At 45.0% G+C, this 20,567-nt stretch overlaps 1 protein-coding gene across 3 annotated transcripts in view; it reads left to right on the top strand.

Annotated features, from left to right (window-relative positions):
* The window catches only part of dlgap4 (discs, large homolog-associated protein 4), an 85,263-nt gene extending 72,838 nt beyond the window's left edge, over positions 1 to 12,425 (top strand). Inside the window, exons 8-13 of one of the 3 annotated variants that reach the window (XM_031894002.1) lie at positions 124 to 476; positions 3,732 to 3,820; positions 4,551 to 4,921; positions 7,309 to 7,400; positions 9,235 to 9,387; positions 10,084 to 12,425. In XM_031894002.1, the coding sequence (XP_031749862.1) occupies positions 124 to 476; positions 3,732 to 3,820; positions 4,551 to 4,921; positions 7,309 to 7,400; positions 9,235 to 9,387; positions 10,084 to 10,308 (1,283 nt within the window). In that variant the 3' untranslated portion in view covers positions 10,309 to 12,425. 3 annotated transcript variants of the gene reach the window in all.
* Positions 12,426 to 20,567: the final 8,142 nt, after the last annotated feature.

Here is a 20,567-nt window from a genome sequence, read left to right as displayed (position 1 = left end):
AAAGCCCAGTGACTGATTCTTGTATTATCTTTCTGTGTATGTTTTTGTTTAGCATTAGATTGAAAGCTCTTATGCTCCAAGTTGTGTTATGTGCTGACCTGTCCTCTTTTCTACATTCCACAGGCTCCTCTTGTCTGGTAGGCTACAAGAAGACCCCTCCGCCAGTGCCGCCTCGCACCACCTCTAAACCCTTCATATCGGTAACTGTACAGAGTAGTACTGAATCTGCCCAGGACTCCTACCTGGATGCACAGGAGGGGCAGAGTGAGGGCAACAGCCAATCAGGGCTCAGTACTTCCACTGAGAGCCTGGAGAGCACCCGTGCACCCAGTGTGACACGCATTGGACCCCCAACCCCAATCAGACAGGTCCCCCCTGAGATCCCCCCTAAAAATGCATCTGTGAAAAGCAACAAGGAAGAGCCACGTGCCCCAGAGCCCCTCCCCAAACGCAAGCTGTCATCCATTGGCATCCAGGTGAGAGCGCAGCCGAAATCTCCACTAAGTATCACCTGATGCTCCCAGGAATCCATGCACTTGCTGTCTAATGATGCTGAATATCCTAATACAGATAATAAACCACACTGAGTTACGATGTTTAATATTTATACCCCTAACACACAACCCTATATAATGATGAGTATACATAAAAATAACAGAGCGCATGGTAGCCTCTTGCACTTCAGCTGTTACAGAACTACAAACCCCAGCATTCCCCTATGGGTGGGATGCAGCTGGAGTATAGAAAGCTGCCTATCCTTGTTCTGTTCTATATCTATCCATTCCAAGCATTCAGACATTTAATATTAGTATTGTGGCATCAGTCTTGCAAGTCTAGTCTATTCATTCAGCCACGGGGGCTTAGTCTTGTCCACTGCCCAGCAATCATCTCCTTGGCATGGGTTCCTTAGTTAATTTGTGCATTTGGGCCACTTTCCGGGTACATTCATAAACGACTCTGTAGCACGTGCTCTAGCCCATCAGGTCTACACACATCTCCCCTGCTCGGATTTGAGGGGGGTTATTAGATATTCCATATAAACACACTGCATCATATAGTATAGATAGTAGATATGGATAACAGGGTAGAGAATAGACACCCTAGAATGACACTGAACCTCTGCACGCGGACAATGCTATACTGTATGAAAATGCTGAATATTACCAATGGCAACACTGTACTAAGTTATGAAGTGAAATATCTCTAGACAAACCACATTGTGCTGTATATTGATGATGTAAACCCATTCATGGCTAATAAACACTCTGCTCAGTGTGAGGTGTAATGTGTACAACTGGTTATGCTTGTGTTTAAACATTGTTTATTGAAAATAAATTCCTTGTGCTGTATAGTATTGCTGGTTAGAAGGATGTTGCACTCTATAAAAGGTGTTGAAATGGAAAACCGTAATGCAGGGGGGGGGGGGGGTTCTATTACTTGTAGTTGTGGTAGAGAAAAATCCAGCAATCCTGCCATGGGAGTTTTAATAGGGAGTCAATGGAATAGTCTAATAAGACTCCTAGCTAGATTGGTGGTGCCTGTATGTAAAAGGCTAGGTTTTAACATTCTGCAGCGTGTTTGCTATTAGGGGTGTTGTGTTCTGCCTTCTTTTATCTGTTGTCTGGTACCACCTATGTTTTTTGTGTCTGAGGCACCATGGTGGCCACAAGTAAAGAGCAACCAGAGAGCCTCTTTCCTGCTAATCCATTCATTCAGGTAGCCAGGTGAAAAGCTGCCCTTTTATGACAGGGAAGGTTATGGCTATGGCACACCTGGCATTTTGACTGTCATGGTTCTCCCAGAGTGCAGTAAAAGTGCCCTTCCCAGCCTATCACAACTACTGTTATAGCAGTATATACGTGTATACCTTTCCTCAACATGTGCTTAGTCATTCGGCCATGTAAAAAATGAGCTTTGTATAAACAAACCCCTACCCTAAACTGCAACCTATTAAAATAATAGGCAAATTAGATGTTCTGCACAAGCCCTGGTCATTAAGTTCATGTGGGTATACGTCACCTTTAACAGATTCAAGTAGAAGATAGGATACAAGCAAATTAAACCGCTGAACTTTTATAAACCTAAAACCACTCATTTATCAATGCTGGGCAAATTTGCTCATGGGCAGAATCCCACGGCAACCAATGAGATGCTGCCTTTGGGGTTCTACTGGTTGCACGGAGCTTATAAATGAACCCCTTATCTGTTATTTGATGGAGGCTAACTGCACTATATAAAGGTGTGTAACAAAAAAGGGCTAATTAAAAAATGGGGGGGTCAATATGCAAGGATAATACATGTGACTTTTTGTTTCCCGTAAGCAGCATTCCTTTAACTGTATGGCTAATTAGTGGTGATTCATCCCCCCACCACTTTATTGTCCCCCCTCGAACCTTTCTGCCATTTAATAACTAATGGCCCTAGGCTGGAATTTTTACTGCCTGGGTAATTTCCACCTGTTATTCCCTGTCAGAATGTCGCCGGCTGTCCGGCAGGTGTTTATGGCTGGTCTAGTCCTTGGCAGCAGCACTCAGGCTGCACACAACCAGGTGTGTTCCTACAGGGACAATCTGCCTGCCCAATAATGACATGTTCATGGCAATATTAGCAGCAGGACACTGATACAGCAGTGCATTCTACTAAGCTTTTAACCCAGAAGGATTCCAGCTGCCCAGCATTGCATTGGGCAACTTAAATTGAGCAGAAGAGGGAGCAGACTGTAGGACCACATGGGAGGTAAGAGAGAGACTAAGTATATGTGCGGCAGTATGTCTGTGCGCAGTGCCGTGCATGTTACACTGTGCGTATCGCATGTATGTGCCCATCAATCTGTGCCCCTCTGGCTGATGTTTAGCGCAATCACAGATTGGGGGTTTGGTTGGATTATCCTGACTATGCTGGGAAATGATAATCTGTGTGCCATTGTAGAGTGTCGGACTGGCCCACCGGGATGCCGGAAAAACTCCTGGTGGTCCCAGGTATCAGTAGGCTCAGCAATTTGCCTGTATGCCTGTGCCATGGGCATTCCTATCTAAGTGAACCTGTGATTAAGAGAATAAACCAAGTGAATGAAGGAGAGATGGAAAAATAGTTTGAAAAGTGGGCCTTCGCTCAAAGGTTTTTGTGGCGGGCCCCTGGCACCCCAGTCCCACACTGGCCATATCCTTGCAAGTGTGTTATTGGGCATGCACTGTGCATGTGTCAGGATTTGTCTCTGGAATGTGCGTGTCGCTCTGCACGCGTGTTTCTGTGTACGGCATTAAGCATGGATGTCTGTTTCTGTGACAGTGGCACTATGTTTGTATGGCCCTGTATGTGTGCGCGTGTGTATATCACTGCACTGTGTGTGCCCATACTGCATCCTATATACTTGTCCCTCTCTCACTGTGCTTGTGGTTTGTCCGCCCTCCCCAAAGAAAAGCGGTTTGACTCTGCAAAGACTAATTAGCCTGATACTTATTATTCTGGATAAGTCAGTTTTGAGGTGATTGTAAGTTCTAGAAGCATATGAAGCACTGTATATATTAGCTATAATGAACCTACTGGTCTGTATACTGATGTGTACGATTATACAATATACTGACGCTGAGTATCTCCCTACGGATACTGAACACTGACAACTATTTTTTATGATTAGATACTGAACGTGCTGCTGTGTACAATGATGTCTGTAAGCCCCACTAAGGGGCATGCTCTTCTGTGTAATAATAATGATATATCTCTTTCCTTAGGTGGACAGTATACAGCCAGTGCCTATTCCTGAGCTACCCCCACCTGCCAGATTTCAGTCCATTGGAGTCCAGGTGGAGGAGGAGTGGAGGTAAAGTAAACTTTTGGGTGGTAGCGATTATAGAAAACTGTAGGACAGATGATATGTAACTATCTGAACTGATATTGGGAGGGTTATATAAAACTATGGTAGCAATGAACGGACAAGGAGGGTTTTATGGAGCAAAAGAGGAGTTAATTGGACCGAGTTATAGGAAAAGATTATAAGGAGTTATAGGAAAGATTACATGGAGCAATAGGAGGAGTTATAGGGAGGGGTATATGGAGCAATAGGAGGAGTTGTAGGGTTATAGGGAGGGGAATATGGAGCAATAGGAGGAGTTATAGGGAGGGGTATATGGAGCAATAGGAGGAGTTATAGGGAGGGGTATATGGAGCAATAGGAGGAGTTATAGGGAGGGGTATATGGAGCAATAGGAGGAGTTATAGGGAGGGGTATATGGAGCAATAGGAGGAGTTGTAGGGAGGGGTATATGGAGCAATAGGAGGAGTTGTAGGGAGGGTTATATGGAGCAATGGAAAAAGTTATGGGGGTTATATGGAGCAGTAGGAGGAGTTATAGGGAGGGGTATATGGAGCAATAGGAGGAGTTATAGGGAGGGGTATATGGAGCAATAGGAGGAGTTATAGGGAGGGGTATATGGAGCAATAGGAGGAGCTATAGGGAGGGTTATATGGAGCAATAGGAAGAGTTATAGGGAGGGGTATATGGAACAATAGGAGGTGTTAACTTTGTGCCATATTTTTATCTTTTTCTGCAGAAACAGTCGCTCCAGCAGCATGACTTCCAAGCAGGAGACCGACTCAGACACACAAGAGCCGAGTAATTCCTCCGACAAAAGCATCACAGACTGCCCCACGCCCCGCCAGCCCCCATGCCCACCTGTTCCCCTCCCTAAGAAGCACCTCTCCTATGGAGATGGGGGGGAAACAGAGGCCTCCGCCCTTCCACCCCCTGATCCATGGCTGGACTCTGCAGCCTCCCCTCCTTCCTCTGAGCCAGCCCAGGCAGCTGCATGCCGCAGGGATGGACACTGGTTTCTAAAGCTGCTACAGGCTGAGACAGAGCGACTAGAGGGCTGGTGCAGACAGATGCAGAGAGAGACAGCCGATAACAACCTGTGTGAAGAAGGTACTTATGTTGTAGTTGGTAAATGTTTGTCAGGGTGCATTCTGACCACCCACTACAAGGTGGGGTAAGCTCAGTTTAGAAATTATTCTTTTTTTTTTTAAGGCCTGATTCTCCCCTCAGACATCCCCCTGCAGCTCACTACTAGGCCCCTTCCCGAGACCTCCCTCTGTCTCAGTATAGTTGGCTCTGTGATAGTGATAGCTGCTGTTTTGTGAGTCCCTGATGGTGTGGTTTGGGAGGAGGGAGAGAGAGTGTTGGGTTTCGTTCTTCTTTAAGCAGTTGAACATGTTCACATAAAATTGCCTCACCACTATTGCATAACATCCTATAACTTTACGTAAATAAATATACCATTGTTATAAGTAAGATTTTATTTCATTAAACATACAATATGGTGTCTGTCCTGAACACTGGACATCCCATGTAATCTTTGCATATCTCATTTATGTGGGAAGTTGCTATATTGCTTATATAATATAGCACCAAGCAGGACTTGGATTCAAAACAGGGCCTGGCATTTCAAGTACCCAGAGGCTCAAACAGCCCCCCCCAGCCCAATAAATAGTGACTGTCTATGGCATCTTACAGCAGCCCCTCTGGCATTTGCCTGAACCCACAGATTGCCAGTCTGGGCCTGGGTCCTGGCATTCCAAGTACCCAGAGGCTCAAACAGCCCCCCCAGCCCAATAAATAGTGACTGTCTATGGCATCTTACAGCAGCCCCTCTGGCATTTGCCTGAACCCACAGATTGCCAGTCTGGGCCTGGGTCCTGGCATTCCAAGTACCCAGAGGCCCAAACAGCCTCCCCCCCCCCCCCAGCCCAATAAATAGTGACTGTCTATGGCATCTTACAGCAGCCCCTCTGGCATTTGCCTGAACCCACAGATTGCCAGTCTGGGCCTGGGTCCTGGCATTCCAAGTACCCAGAGGCCCAAACAGCCTCCCCCCCCCCCAGCCCAATAAATAGTGACTGTCTATGGCATCTTACAGCAGCCCCTCTGGCATTTGCCTGAACCCACAGATTGCCAGTCTGGGCCTGGGTCCTGGCATTCCAAGTACCCAGAGGCCCAAACAGCCCCCCAGCCCAATAAATAGTGACTGTCTATGGCCTCTTACAGCCCCTCTGGCATTTGCCTGAACCCACAGATTGGAAAAGGACCATCAAGTTCAACCCTTCCAAGGAAAAATAGCACACATAACCCATACTGACCTATCTATCCACTCACATACAGACCCACACTGACCTATCCACTCACACACAGACCCACACTGACCTATCTATCCACTCACACACAGACCCACACTGACCTATCTATCCACTCACATACAGACCCACACTGACCTATCTATCCACTCACACACAGACCCACACTGACCTATCTATCCACTCACATACAGACCCATACTGACCTATCTATCCACTCACATACAGACCCATACTGACCTATCTATCCACTCACATACAGACCCACACTGACCTATCCGCTCACATACAGACCCACACTGACCTATCTATCCACTCACATACAGACCCATACTGACCTATCTATCCACTCACATACAGACCCACACTGACCTATCTATCCATTCACATACAGACCCACACTGACCTATCTATACACTCACATACAGACCCTACTGACCTATCTATCCACTCACATACAGACCCACACTGACCTATCCACTCACATACAGACCCACACTGACCTATCTATCCACTCACATACATAAACCATATATACCAACATCAATACTAACTGTAGATATTAGTATCACAATAGCCTTGGATATTCTGCTTGTTCAAGAACTCATCCAGGCCCCTCTTAGAGGCATTAACAGAATCTGCCATTACAGCATCACTAGGAAGGGCATTCCCCAACCTCACTGCCCTCACCGTGAGGAACCCCCTACGCTGCTTCAAATTAAAGTTTTGTTCCTCTAATCTAAAGGAAGGGGCCTCTGGTGCACTGATCGTTTTTATGGGAAAAAATTACACCCCCCATCTGCCTATAATCCCCCCTAATGTACTTGTGCAGAGTAATCATGTCCCCTCACATGCGCCTTTTTTCCAGAGAAAACAACCCCAACCTCGACAGTCTAACCTCATAGCTAAAATCCATTCCCATTACCAGTTTAGTTGCAGTCTCTGCACTCTCTCCAGCTCATTAATATCCTTCTTAAGGACTAAAGCCCATTTTGCTGCCCAGTTTTCCATTTATGACAAATGGCTCTGCAAAGCGGCAGCATCCTGCATGGAACTTATAGTTTTGCACAATTTAGTATCATCAGCAAAAATAGAAACAGTACTGTCTATTTATACTGATAACAAGGGAGGGATATTTGCACAAAATCAAAATATTTATTAACTGTTTCTTTCTGCTTTCAGTGATTGGGAAGGTTCTAAGTGCAGTTGGCAGTGCCCAGCTTTTAATGTCACAGAAATTCCAGCAGTTCCGGGGCTTGTGTGAGCAAAACCTGGTAAGTTGTTTAGGTTGCACATACAGAATTAGGCAGTGCCTGGGTTTTACTTGTGGAGGGGACAGATTATATCTCTAATGTGCCCTTAATATACCTTTTGTATATGGTAAAAATAAGCTTCCTAGAGTCTACTGGGAAACAGCACAAGTATTACTTCCCCTTGAAGTGCGACTGTTACTTTTACCATATTCATCTAAGTGTGGAAACATAACCACATAACCTTTGTAAAGAGTTCTAGGTCAGGTGATATTGGTATGTGCATGTACACTGAATTTGTATTCTGATGCACCAGCTGTGCTATGTGAAATAATTGTGACTGTTGGTGAGAAAGCTACTTTGCATGTTTTTATTATATGGTGGGCAGCCGCTTCCCTGGGTATTCAGGGGCAGTCTGTTCATACAGTCATTTTCTCCTTTTTGTTAATGTTATTATTATTTGTTTCTGAGGTATACTTTCCCTTTACATAAGTGCAGTACACACGCCATTGTTCCCGACTAATGAAATGTAAAGTGTGCTGTGTCCCGGATCATCCCGTAGCTGCATTTGATCAGGATAGCGGATATTGTTGGCTTATCTGACTTATTATGTCATGTTCTGGTATTACAGAGGCTGAAAAAGGAAGAATAATAGAGGTAGCATATGATTTTTCCCCAGAAGGCAAAACAAGAACCTTTTTTTATTTCCTTGGCTCCTTGACAGGCATGTAGTCATGACTCTAATTACGGGCAGTGCCAAAGCTCTCAGCTGGCCTTTTACACAGTGACTAGTGGGCCACGCCAGCTTTTGTTGGCATTCAACCCAGTGAAGTCGCTGAAACTTTATAACTATTAAAAAATCCCTAAATATATACAGTATAGCTATATAAAGTAATATTTAATATGGGCTATCTGTGCCTGAACTCACATCAAATCACTCCAAAAGGGGGTAGGTATGGCGTTAGAGTCACAACTAGGGGTAGACAAGGGCTCAGCTGCAGGAAGGGGGGCACAATTAAAAATAAAAAAAATACCTGAGCATTATACTCCATTCCCAACTGCCCTGGCTTACTCTTAACTTTCTGAAAGGGCAAGAGGGAATAGTGAGCGAATGGGAAGCAAATAGATTTTGGTGTGAGAGGAAAAACTGTGGGCGATTGCAGGGGGGGAGGGGTCAGGTCCACTTGCCACCCTGTGGCCTTGAGTGCAAGTAACTACTGGCCCAGCTCTCTATGGTGGTGGAGGTATGGTCAGCGATATGGGCCTTGATTGGTACTCTTTATAAAGGGGCAGTTCCCTTATAAAAAGATAACACGTCTGTGCCGGCTTAGGTGTATCCCTATACCAAGCACAATTGTGCTGGAAAGGTATGGTGGCCCTTAAAATACTTCAAGTTTATTATATATTGTACAAACAGATAATCATTGGTAGCTAAAAGGGGTCTTGAGCAAACATTGGAACCAAGGACCTGTGCTTCATGAAGTGCGTTTTGAGATTCTGGGTATGGATTCTCATATTTGATGTACAATTCAAACACATGGGCCGTCTTTATTATGTGTATAAAATAGGAATATTTCTCTATGTATGTAGGAGGAAATTACTCAGCGTGAAGCATTTGTTCATGTCGTATTCAGCCATGACTCACAGAGTGCTGTGCCAGGGCAAATTAAATAGATTTCTGCACATTCAGACATTCAAAGTGATTCAGACCTGCGCCTCTCAGAGGGTTAATTGCAGGCAGTATATGTTGGGGCTAATTGGACAGGTGCCTCAGACATTAGGGAATATGTACTACTGTGCGTGGCCTAATCATTTCTTATAATGATATATTCACAAGTTTTGTTTTTTTCTTCTCCAGAACCCGAATTCGAATCCACGCCCTTCTGCTCAGGATTTGGCCGGGTTCTGGGACCTGCTTCAGCTCTCCATAGAGGATATCAGTATGAAGTTTGATGAACTCTTCCAGCTCAAGGCTAATGGATGGGCACTGAGTGAAACTCCAGACAGGAACGTGAGTGCCCTCTTGGTGCCTAAAATTGTGCCCTGAATAAAACCTTAAAGTGACCAACACTGTGCACAAACAGAATAATCAAGTGTTAGTAATAGCGATATTACTGCTTAGAACAGCATTGCTTGTCTGTTCAATACTGCAGGTTGGCACTGTACCCCCTGCACTGCCAGGCAGATAGAATATGGATCATTGCAGCTTGATAAGTCTTAAAAGGAGAAGGAAAGGTACAATCACTGGGGGTGCCAAAATATTAGGCACCCCCCTGTAATTGTAATCGCTTTAAGTCGTGGTCAAGGTCACTGTGGGGGGACGTAATTAGAGGGGATCTGAACCCAAAAACTGAATGTAACCTTACTCAGGGTGCTTCTCTGAGCATTTTTGCAGTTTGCATTCATTTTCTATTGAATGTGCCATTTCGGAAACATTTGCATTTTAGCAGTCTAAAACTGCTAACATTTCAGAATCCACTAATAAAAGGAAATTAATGAAAATCGCCAAATTATTTAGAGGATTGCTCTACATTCATCATTTATAAGATGTTATTAGCAGTCATAAATAAATCATGAACTCTTATTAGAATGTTAGCGCATACAATAGATATCTTTAGACTTCCCCTAAAATGTTAATGTTAAAGTGTACGACTATGAAATTTGGTGGTCACGGAATGAAATTCTTTCCTTTCTACTTCTGCCACAGGAGATGAAGAGGGCCCCTCCCCCAGTGCCAAAGAAGCCAGCCCGGCCCAAGCCCCCTCTGAGCCGTGACAAAGCACCAGGCCCTTCCAACAGTGACAAGCAGAGACAAGAAGCACGGAAGAGGCTAATGGCAGCCAAACGCGCTGCCTCCGTTCGCCAGAACTCTGCCACTGAGAGTGCGGACAGCATCGAGATCTATGTGCCCGAGGCACAGACGCGGCTCTGAGTGTGTGAACTTTGGTTGTACTGCGGGAGACACACAGAGGGGCCGTGGTATTCAACCAGAAACTGACAGACTCAAGCGGGAGACACAGGGAGTTGGGCACAAGAGCACTCAGAAGTTTAGGCCACTAGTGCTTGGCAGTCTGACGGTGCTGACCGCAGAGCTCTGGAGAGCAAGCCGGGACTATTTCTTATCTAATTATTCTCATTAATATTAAGGAGCTTATCAGGTCTTTGTGGGAAAGAGATCTCTGAAGGAAGTGTGTGGGAGGGGAAATCATGGGATATAGCCTCCCGGCACTCCGCTCTATGCCCAGAACAATGGCAATAAGGCACCCAGTAAGTCTCATCAATACAAAGAGCCCCCTAGCCCTCCCCAGTATTGGACTGTATCCCGTATTTTTTAGCACTCTTGTCTGTGTCAGTAGCACCCATTGCAATAAGGAAACTACCCCCCAACCCTTCCTACTGGAGCAGGAGCATGTGGCTTTATTAACTGGTATTGGGCAACACACTGCTCATCTTGTCCTAAGTGTTCCATTCTGGAACCATTCACCTATAGGCAGAGGGACCTGTGCTAATCTGCACTTACACATACCCAATGCTCTGCGCAGCGCCGAGGTGCACCACATGGAGCCTTCCTGCTCTGCATAGGTTCCTGGCCCTACTGGCAGATAATGACTATTTATTTTTGACATAGATACAAGTTTTATACTGATTTTGGCGGCTTAGGATCGACAGGGTTCTATCCTTAAAGAATTAAAGGCGTGGGGCCAGCCCCTTTCTACTTGATTGCAATATGTTAGAATATTTGGTGATTTTAAACCCTTATCTGCTAGACAGGCCGGCAACAAATTGGTATATAAAGCACACTGCACTATATAGTAAGGCAGAGTACCACTAGGCTATAAGGATGAACCCACCAAGCTCCTTAATGATGCTACATGTTGCTAAACATTGATAACGAAAATGCCGTGCAATTTCTACACCAATAATATGCACGCACGTCACATGATGTGGAGTTTATCTGTACACTAGCTGTGTATAAAGATATGGAGTGTCCTTATACGCTGAGCAAGAACTCTTCATGCTGTATATTGATGCTGAGTATCTGTATACATTGATGACATCATGAGCTCCCTTGCCCCTGCTGATTGATGACATCACTAAGGATCGCTGGTTTCTTCCCCACATGACAATAAACGGGACTGAATTTCACGTATTACACACGTGGAAACAGCGTTTTTAGGACAAAAAAAAATAAATTAAGAAAAAAAAGGAAAACCTGTTTTGATGTATTTTGGAGGGGGAAAAAAAGGTTCCTAGAGTCTGTGATGGGAAAACTGAGTGCATTCGAGCTAGCTTAATAGGTAAAATACAGACTGCACGTGGGATGAGTTCTCGTTAACTCATAGCAACCAATCAGACTTCTGCATTCAGTCCTGAGCAAAAGTTGGGCCTCAGGGCAAGGCATCCATGAATATCAAAGGGTAAGCCAACTGTGTTAGCTAAGGTCGTTAATATTTGCAGTAAGTACTTGTGTGCTACACATGCCCTTGACACAGATAGGATCTTTAATGGGGTGGTTATTGAACCATAAATTATATTCTGAGCAGTGGAGTATAGCAGGAGTTCCCCCTACTGGTCAAGGAGATTGGCTGCAGCTACAAAGGTACACAGTAGCCTGTGTAAAGGTGGCGATACACGGGCCGATTCTAGCTGCCGATATCAGTCCTTTAGATCGATTTGGCAGCTTATCTGCCCTTGTATGGGCACTACCAACGGGCCTGCCCGACCAACATCTGGAAAGGTTTGATTTTTCCGTCGGATCTGGGACCCATTGGCTCGTTGATGCAGCCCCTAAACCGACGACACCTATACCCACCACTCTAATTCGAGTTGAACGAATTAGCCCGATATCGCCCACCCATAGGTGGGGGTATCAGGAGAAGATTTTCTTACTTGGCGACCTCGCCTTAAAACATGGTAAGCTATTTGGTAGGCTGATTCTGTAGTGTAGCATAATGAAAATAACATAATGAAAACTTCATTTTCATTGGTTGCATTGGTGCTTTTCCAATAAGACCAGTTGGCAAACTTGGTTTGAGTGGCTCTTTACCAGAGGCAGCAAATAATGCACGGTCTCGGTTCACCACAAGGGACTTGGGAACCCCCCAGAACCCCAGGCCCCTTTGAGTCTGGCTTCTCAGGCAGCAAAATGCCCAGACTGGTACGTGGTTATATGATAAATGGTGTGAAGGTTTGTATCTCCCTAGCTGATGTATGTTACCCTCCAGCATTAAATGCTACAATAAACAGTCTGGTTTCTAGGAAGCACTTTCTTATCCTACTCAAACAGGGAGCTACTGAATATCCAGGACTAGCGTCAACCCTGCGTACAGCCAAAGGCACCGTGGAACAAGCACAGATATGCCTACGTATCTGCTACCTGCCCAATGTACTGAAATCCAGACATTGTGACCCCTCAGAGCCAAATCTAAGATGTCAGTGCATAATGTGGCACCTATGATAAGCTTGGGTAATTCTGGCACACTCACTGGAGGACCCTTAAGCTTAAAACATGACCAACCACCACTGATGGTACTCTGGCTCTGTAGAGATGGAAGAATGGCTTTTCAGATATGTGAGGTGTGAGTCAGTGTTTTGTCAACCCACACTAATGTTCTTGTACTGCCGTTCTATGTACATCAAATAATGACTATGATAATTTAGCTGTGGGCGTATAACCTGCCAGTGTCAGACTGGGGTACTTGGGGCCCACTGCCACACTACACACACCATGCCGCAGATTAGCAGCCAACAGCAATTCTTTGCACCTCTCAACCAGAGGTGTAGGTTCTGGCAAATGCCAGAGGGGCTGCTGTAAGATGCCATAGACAGTCACTATTTATTGGGCTGGGGGGGCTGTTTGGGCCTCTGGGTACTTGGAATGCCAGGGCCCAGGCCCAGACTGGCAATCTGTGGGTTCAGGCAAATGCCAGAGGGGCTGCTGTAAGGTGCCATAGACAGTCACTATTTATTGGGCTGGGGGGCTGTTTGGGCCTCTGGGTACTTGGAATGCCAGGACCCAGGCCCAGACTGGCAATCTGTGGGTTCAGGCAAATGCCAGAGGGGCTGCTGTAAGATGCCATAGACAGTCACTATTTATTGGGCTGGGGGGGCTGTTTGGGCCTCTGGGTACTTGGAATGCCAGGGCCCAGGCCCAGACTGGCAATCTGTGGGTTCAGGCAAATGCCAGAGGGGCTGCTGTAAGATGCCATACACAGTCACTATTTATTGGGCTGGGGGTGGGGGGGCTGTTGGGACCTCTGTGTACTTGGAATGCCAGGACCCAGGCCCAGACTGGCAATCTGTGGGTTCAGGCAAATGCCAGAGGGGCTGCTGTAAGATGCCATAGACAGTCACTATTTATTGGGCTGGGGGGGCTGTTTGGGCCTCTGGGTACTTGGAATGCCAGGACCCAGGCCCAGACTGGCAATCTGTGGGTTCTGGCTAATGCCAGAGAGGCTGCTGTAAGGTGCCATAGACACTCACTATTTATTGGGCTGGTGGGGACCTCTGGGTACTTGGAATGCCAGGGCCTATTTTGTATCCCAGTCCAGACCTGCACCCAATAACATTCCCCAGGCAATGGGGCCCACCATGTTTTATCCTGGAGGCCTAGAGGAGGCAGAAACATAAGTGCCTCCACCCCTCCTGAATACATTGCTGGGGAGGACACAGGTCTCTGTGCACAGAGAGCTGCTGCCATTACTTTATGTGGAGGCAGGTCGAATATCACAAAGAACATAGCAGATTTCCACTTATTTTGCATGTATTCCTTTTTCTGCACATAATAAGTGTCCCCTAATATCTCTATGTGTATGGCCTTACTTACTGGTAATGGTGCCCACTACAATTGCAGATTTCTAATTACGGCGGCCAGAGGCCTCCCCCACCACTCCCTCCGGATCACGCGCTTGAGCCTCCATTCATCTCACATACAAAGCACTGGCGTTCTATCCCCAATGCTCCACATGTGAGCAAAGTTCAGATGCGGCTGGGCGGCATGTCGCCCTCAAATTTGTGCCGCCATAGGCCCGGGCCTTTGTGGCCTTGACACAAATCCAAGCCTGGCCCTATACATAGTTACATAGTTAAATTGGGTTGAAAAAAGACTGAAGTCCATCAAGTTCAACCCTTCGCTGTGGTGGCCAAATCAGGCCAAGATCTGTTTGTCTGGCAACCTGACCAACACAGCAGATGTTGTTTGTATGGTCAGTTCTAAGCTTGTCACTGGTATGCATTATAAATAAGTCAGAGCAGTGCATGCCCAGCCTCGCAATATAATGAGCGCAGTCACTAACAGCAAACAGCTTGTGCATAACAAGGTTAGCGATGCCCAGTAATGCACACGGATCTACTTTAATCACATTACAATGGGAATGGGGGAGTCTAACACAGATAATGCTTTAATGCACCTGAAATCAATAAAGCTCAGTACAGACCCAACCCAACAAGGCAGCACATGTGATAAAAGGAGCCAGTAGTGAGGCACAGTGAGTAATATCACAGTCACCTTACTAATTATTGCCCTCGGTAATGTAAATGATCACCATAGAAACCCCATCTTGCCGAGCGGATTGTTTCCCCAGGCAGCTAGTCATGCTTGTGCTGTAATTAGCATTACCTTCTTGTGTCGGAAAACTTGTGCAGCGATACGGCGTAATGAACGGCACGGATCATTGCCTTTTATAAGAGAAGCCATTCATTTCTTATTCTGTTTATGGAATGGGAAGCCGGCATCTTGTGTGCTAAACTCATGGCCAAATTGGCAACTTTCTCTTCCAGTTCAACTGTAAAGCTGGCTGAAAATGCAGTCACAAGTCACATAAGCAAAGTGGCTTGTTGCTGAAAGTCTCCAGTCTGCATTAGTTCATAGGCCACAGCTGGTGATAGGGTCACAAGGCTCTACTCATACAGGTTGGGCTCACCCTTAGTAGTTTAGCTCATCAGTGTATCAAACTGAAGCTTCATGCATGTCTCCTATTTATTTAGAATGACTGCTCACACATAAAAGGCCCTCGTTGTTCACATGCAAACTTGCAGCACTCTGCCCAACCCAATGTCAGTACATGTCAATGGATATCCTCCAACACGCAACTTTCCACATCAGTGTTGCTCTGTCAAAACTACTAAAGCATAACAATTAAATGGCTGCAAGCAGGGGCATAGATAGGATTACCAAATCACCCCTTTAATAGCAGCCACATATTGAACCCACATCCTGCATGGCTAATTAGCAGCTAATTTAGATACTGCAGACTGAACTGATTTATGTGCAGCCATGCAGCATGCATCTATTTCCCCAACCAGTAGCTCTGAAGCAACATGTTGCTCTCCGTGGCCTCAAAGCAGGTGCTTTTTTAAATTTCTGGTAAGGAGACAAGTTTTGGTTGCATAAAAACCAAGTATAATGCCAACACAGAGCCTTCTGTCGGTTGCCAGTCCGCATAGGGGCTATTAAGTTGCCAATTATAGCTCTTATTGCTACCCCCATGCTTGTGTTGCTACCCCCAACACTTGTTCTATTTAAATGTGTCTCATGGGTATAAAAGGTTGGGGATCCCTGATCTACACTAATTGCTAACTAGCCATACAGGACATGGATTTAATATGTGGTGGTATTAAAGGGGTAAGTTGGCAACCCTATTCTTAAATAGCCAGTGCCAGGCCAAATGGCAAGGGCACCCAAAGCAAGACACAGACCTTGATCAGCTCCAGTTGAGTTGATTGGGGGGGGCCATCAACTGCAACTAATCCCCCCACTTTCTCTGCCAGAGATACAGAAGGGCCCAAACTAAGGGTAGGCAGAGGTATTTACTTAGTGCCCCCACAGTTGCCCCCTAGGCATGTGTCTCTTCCACCTACCCCTAGTTCCGGCCCTGCCTTCCATGTCATATTTAGATACCAATATAGTCAAATGTTACGGTTATATGTGTTTTCAAGCATTTATATAAAAGGAGAGTGTGGACAAGGGAGGACATGCTTTACACACATTTTTGCACTGTGTGGCCCCATCTGGACATGTGTCCCCAGGTTTCATTCTCAAAATTTGATAAATTTAGCATATAGGCACACTGCGTGCCTATATGCTAAATTTATCAAATTTTGAGAATGAAAAAAATGTTTATGTAAGAAAAATAAGAAAAATGGATATAACATACCAGTTCAACCGCAGGGAACCGCACTGTCATTGATACTGCACGGCCAGCAGCCCACCTACATTACAAATTGCAGTTATTACTATATATCTCCAGAAAGCATTTTTATAACCTAAGAACATGCAGTATATGGTAAAATACATTAAAACACAAGTTATTAACAAACTCTTCTTGCAGTGTGAGGGGGGGGAATCCTAACCAGATTACAAGGCACTGCTCATTATTTATACAGCGGCCATTTTGGAATGCACCATGTTCCCTTCAGGGCCTCACTATTAAGCTGAGCTATCCTGCAGTACAAACTCAGTAAAGTTGCTGCCCGGCACATAATGGCTACAGCAGAGGATACACAACTTTTTGCTGTGGAGAAAAGAACCCTTACAAATAGAATATGATGCTTTTCCATGAACAGTCAGGTGAATGAGCTCTTACCTGTCTCCTAGAGTTTAATGCACTGGGGGTGGGATTGGACCATTTGGCAGCAATCACAAGGGGGTTTAGGTCAAGCCCATTACAGAAATATAGCCTTGAAAATATTTTTCAATGATTAACAAAGAGGTTTAACTTATGTCCAAAATCCTTTATAACCTGGTTTGGTCCTAATAAATAATGACAATAACGTGTTTATTGGTTGTAATCCAGATAAGCATGTTGGTACGACCCAAAGGGTTTTCTTTTTTTTACAAGAAATATTTACTGTTTTACACAATGACTACACAGCGTGACCCTGTCTGACTTACCACACATGTTTGCCTCTCCCCCTAGAGCTCTTCTTTGGGAGAGGAACATCAGCATCTGTCATTTGACATGCCCAAAATATACGACAAGCTGAAAGGTTCGATGTTCGACATGTTTATTCCAAACAGATCATTGGACGAATGCCCCGTGACACTATGGGGCACATTTACATTTCCACGAACGCTCCAATCGTATTTTCCGTGACTTTTTCGTATTCTTATTGCGAAAAAATCGGATCGGTTTTGCCGCTGTTTACAATCGTTCCGTATGAAAATTTTGTGACTTTCGAATCGCCAATACGATATTATCGTGACTAATATAATTTTTGTCGTAAGCATTTTCGTGATATTTGCGATCTTCAGAAATTTTCTTTTCCAATCTGAATTTTTCCCATTCGGGATTCGAACTCGTGTTTTCATAAATCTGCCCCTATGTTTCATATGACTCCATGTACACCATATTACAGTTTAAGACCCTTCCCATGACACCATCTTGCCTTGCCATACATACCACCCCATAGATACCAGCCCTCCCACTGACGCCAACCACCATATGTAGTAAAAGGCACTAAGTTTGCCCAGTAGCAATAACCAATAGCAACCAATAAGGTGTTTGCTTTGAAACAGGTGACCACTAAATTCTACCTGCTGATTGGTTGCTATGGGTTACTGCACCTGGACAAACTTAGTGCCTTTTATTACATTTTATAACCCCCATCCGTCTTTGTGGCTAAATAAGTTGGGGTGGGATTAGCAGTAGATAAGTACATGTAAGTTAGAACCCAGAATTCTGTAGGAGAAAGGAGACTTTTTCTACATTTTGGAATGTTGGGATTTGTAGTTCAGGTTCTGCTTCAGAGCCACTTTGGTTTGGTTTATGGGTCTGATTCCGCACCCCAGGTTTTGTGTGGCCTGATTCCCAGCTCATTCCAGCTTCCATTCCCCATGACAGATCTGTGTCGGATCACCCTCGTTTTCCCGCAGCATCATTAGGAGCAGTTCTTCCATTTTAATTGGCTTTCCAGCGGCAGGTGCACTGCCGAGTTTGATGTATTCTTTCTTGCTCTGCGCGGCTCTTTTATCTTGGGGTGACAAGAGCGCCAGCCGCTGCATCTTTCATGCCTTTATTCATGCTAAATTCTCATTTACTCTTCTATAAGCAGAGAGATTAAAGGGGAAATTGCCAGCAGATGCCAAGCAGTGTTGCACAAAAGCCCCGTCCTTCAGGCATCAAACAGGGCTCTTTCCTCTGCTACAGGCCTGAAAGTCAGATCTCCACCATCCCAGTTATATGTACAGACCCACCCCCCTCCCAAAAAAAGCCCAGCAGTTTACTTATTCAACAACCCCCTCTATTAGGGTTGCAACCTTTATTGGAAAAAAAATAATGGCCTTCCTATATAGTTATTTGAATTCCCTATTTATAACATTGGGATAAAGCATTATTTTACTAGCCATTTGGCAACTGTACCCTATATCCTTCCTATTGCTCACTTACAGCATGTAGGATTGGCCCCTCACATTAGGGTGAATATACACAGAATAATAGCATCACTAACCTGATCAATCACTGTTTTTGCCATTCCTAGTAGGTATACTAGAGTAATAGAAAACCAACAGGCCCAACAGTCATGACATGCATCCTGCTAATTCTGTATAATTGAATCATTAATTGATTTAGTTACTCAGATTTTTGCTCATAATAACAGATAATAGCAATGTGCAGTTCATTTAGTGAGGTTATTCATTCTGTGAAAAAACAGGTGTCAATTAGGGCCTTTATTTATGGAAGGAAGGCAGCAAATGTTGTGCATGCTGGTTATAGTGCATTTCTCTCTGAAAACATCTGAGTAACATGGGTTATTCCATACATTGTTTAGAAGAACAGAGTACTTTGATTAAAAAGTTGATTGGAAAGGGGAAAACATATAAAGAAGTGCAGAAGATGATGGGCTGCTCTGCTAAAATGATCTTAAATGCTTTAAAAATTGCAGCTTAAACCTGAAAGACGTGGAAGAAAACCGAAAACTGCCATTGGAATGGATATAAGAATAGCCAAAATGGCACAGACACGGCCAATGATCGGCTCCTGGAAGATCAAATAAGATCTAAACTTACCTGTGAGTACTGTTACAATTAGAAGGCGCCTATGTGAAGCCAAGACACTGGCTAGAAGCCCCCGCAAAGTCTCGTTGTTGGAAAAAAGTCATGCGCTGAAGAGCTTACAATTTGTCCAATAACACTGTGACTGGCCTAAAGAGAAATGGCGCAACATTTTGTGGATAGATGAAAGCAAGATTGTTCTTTTTTGGGGTATAGGGGCTGCAGACATTTTGCCAGATGACCCCCAAACACTGAACAGTACGCTGTCCGGTCTTTATCTTATGGGGTTTTCAAACCTGGCCAATAGATATCTGGCAAATTTATGGCCAGATATTAGTCTGGCAGAGTCTCCTGAAGGTCTCATACACAGTCTGGAGTGACTCCACACTTTCAGCAATTTTAAACAGCCATGTATGGCCACCTTTCCTCTTAAAATGCTTAAATATAAAGCCTCTCATTGTGAGGACATTTTTTTTGGGTGTTGCATGTAGGGACCCCTAAGGGCTCCACCAATCATCAACAATTTCTACAGTTGTAAAAAAAGTAACTGCAAGTGAAAGGCGCTGTTAATAAAAGAATGGGCATTATTAGGGTACCTAAGGTACCCAAATATTTACATATGAATTTATATTTGAGTGTGGGTTAGCGCTTACTAGTGCCATAGATATTACATTCCAAGCAGAGGGCAAGTACACGGTTTCTATTGACCCAGGCCCCTATGGACACCCTAGAGTTTTATAGCATCAGTAGGTGCACTTGCGCACAATTCACATCAGAAAGCAGTATGGAATGTAAAAATATGAAACTGCGTGGCTTTGGCCGCAAGTGACTTTAATGAATGGCAAAGATTTGTGCAACAATGGTTCCCCTATTTGTGTGTGGGTGAGGCTGGGGTCTATGGTCAGGGGGGTGGGGCCTTGGGGTCAAATTCGCTGGTGAGCCTCAGGCAGTGGTGTAACCAAGCAGACCCCCCCACCTCCAAGTCTTGGGATCCAGATCTGCATCCCCTAGTTAGGGGTCACGAGTCAAGAGATTTTTCAGGTACCACAATGTCAGGTCACCTGCGGGGGACCCAGGAAAAACATTTTTGTGGGAGGGCCCGTAAAGTTACTCCTCTCGCCCCAGGTTCCCTAATCCAATGCTGGCTTGGCATCACTGAGGATGGACCTAAAGATCCAAAACATGTCGGCAACCACTCC

The sequence above is a fragment of the Xenopus tropicalis genome, chromosome 10 (genome assembly GCF_000004195.4).
Source record: "Xenopus tropicalis strain Nigerian chromosome 10, UCB_Xtro_10.0, whole genome shotgun sequence".
NCBI classification, from domain to species: Eukaryota; Metazoa; Chordata; class Amphibia; order Anura; family Pipidae; genus Xenopus; species Xenopus tropicalis.
The sequence above is the reverse complement of the archived record's forward strand: the minus strand, read 5'-3'. Positions and strand labels throughout refer to the sequence as shown.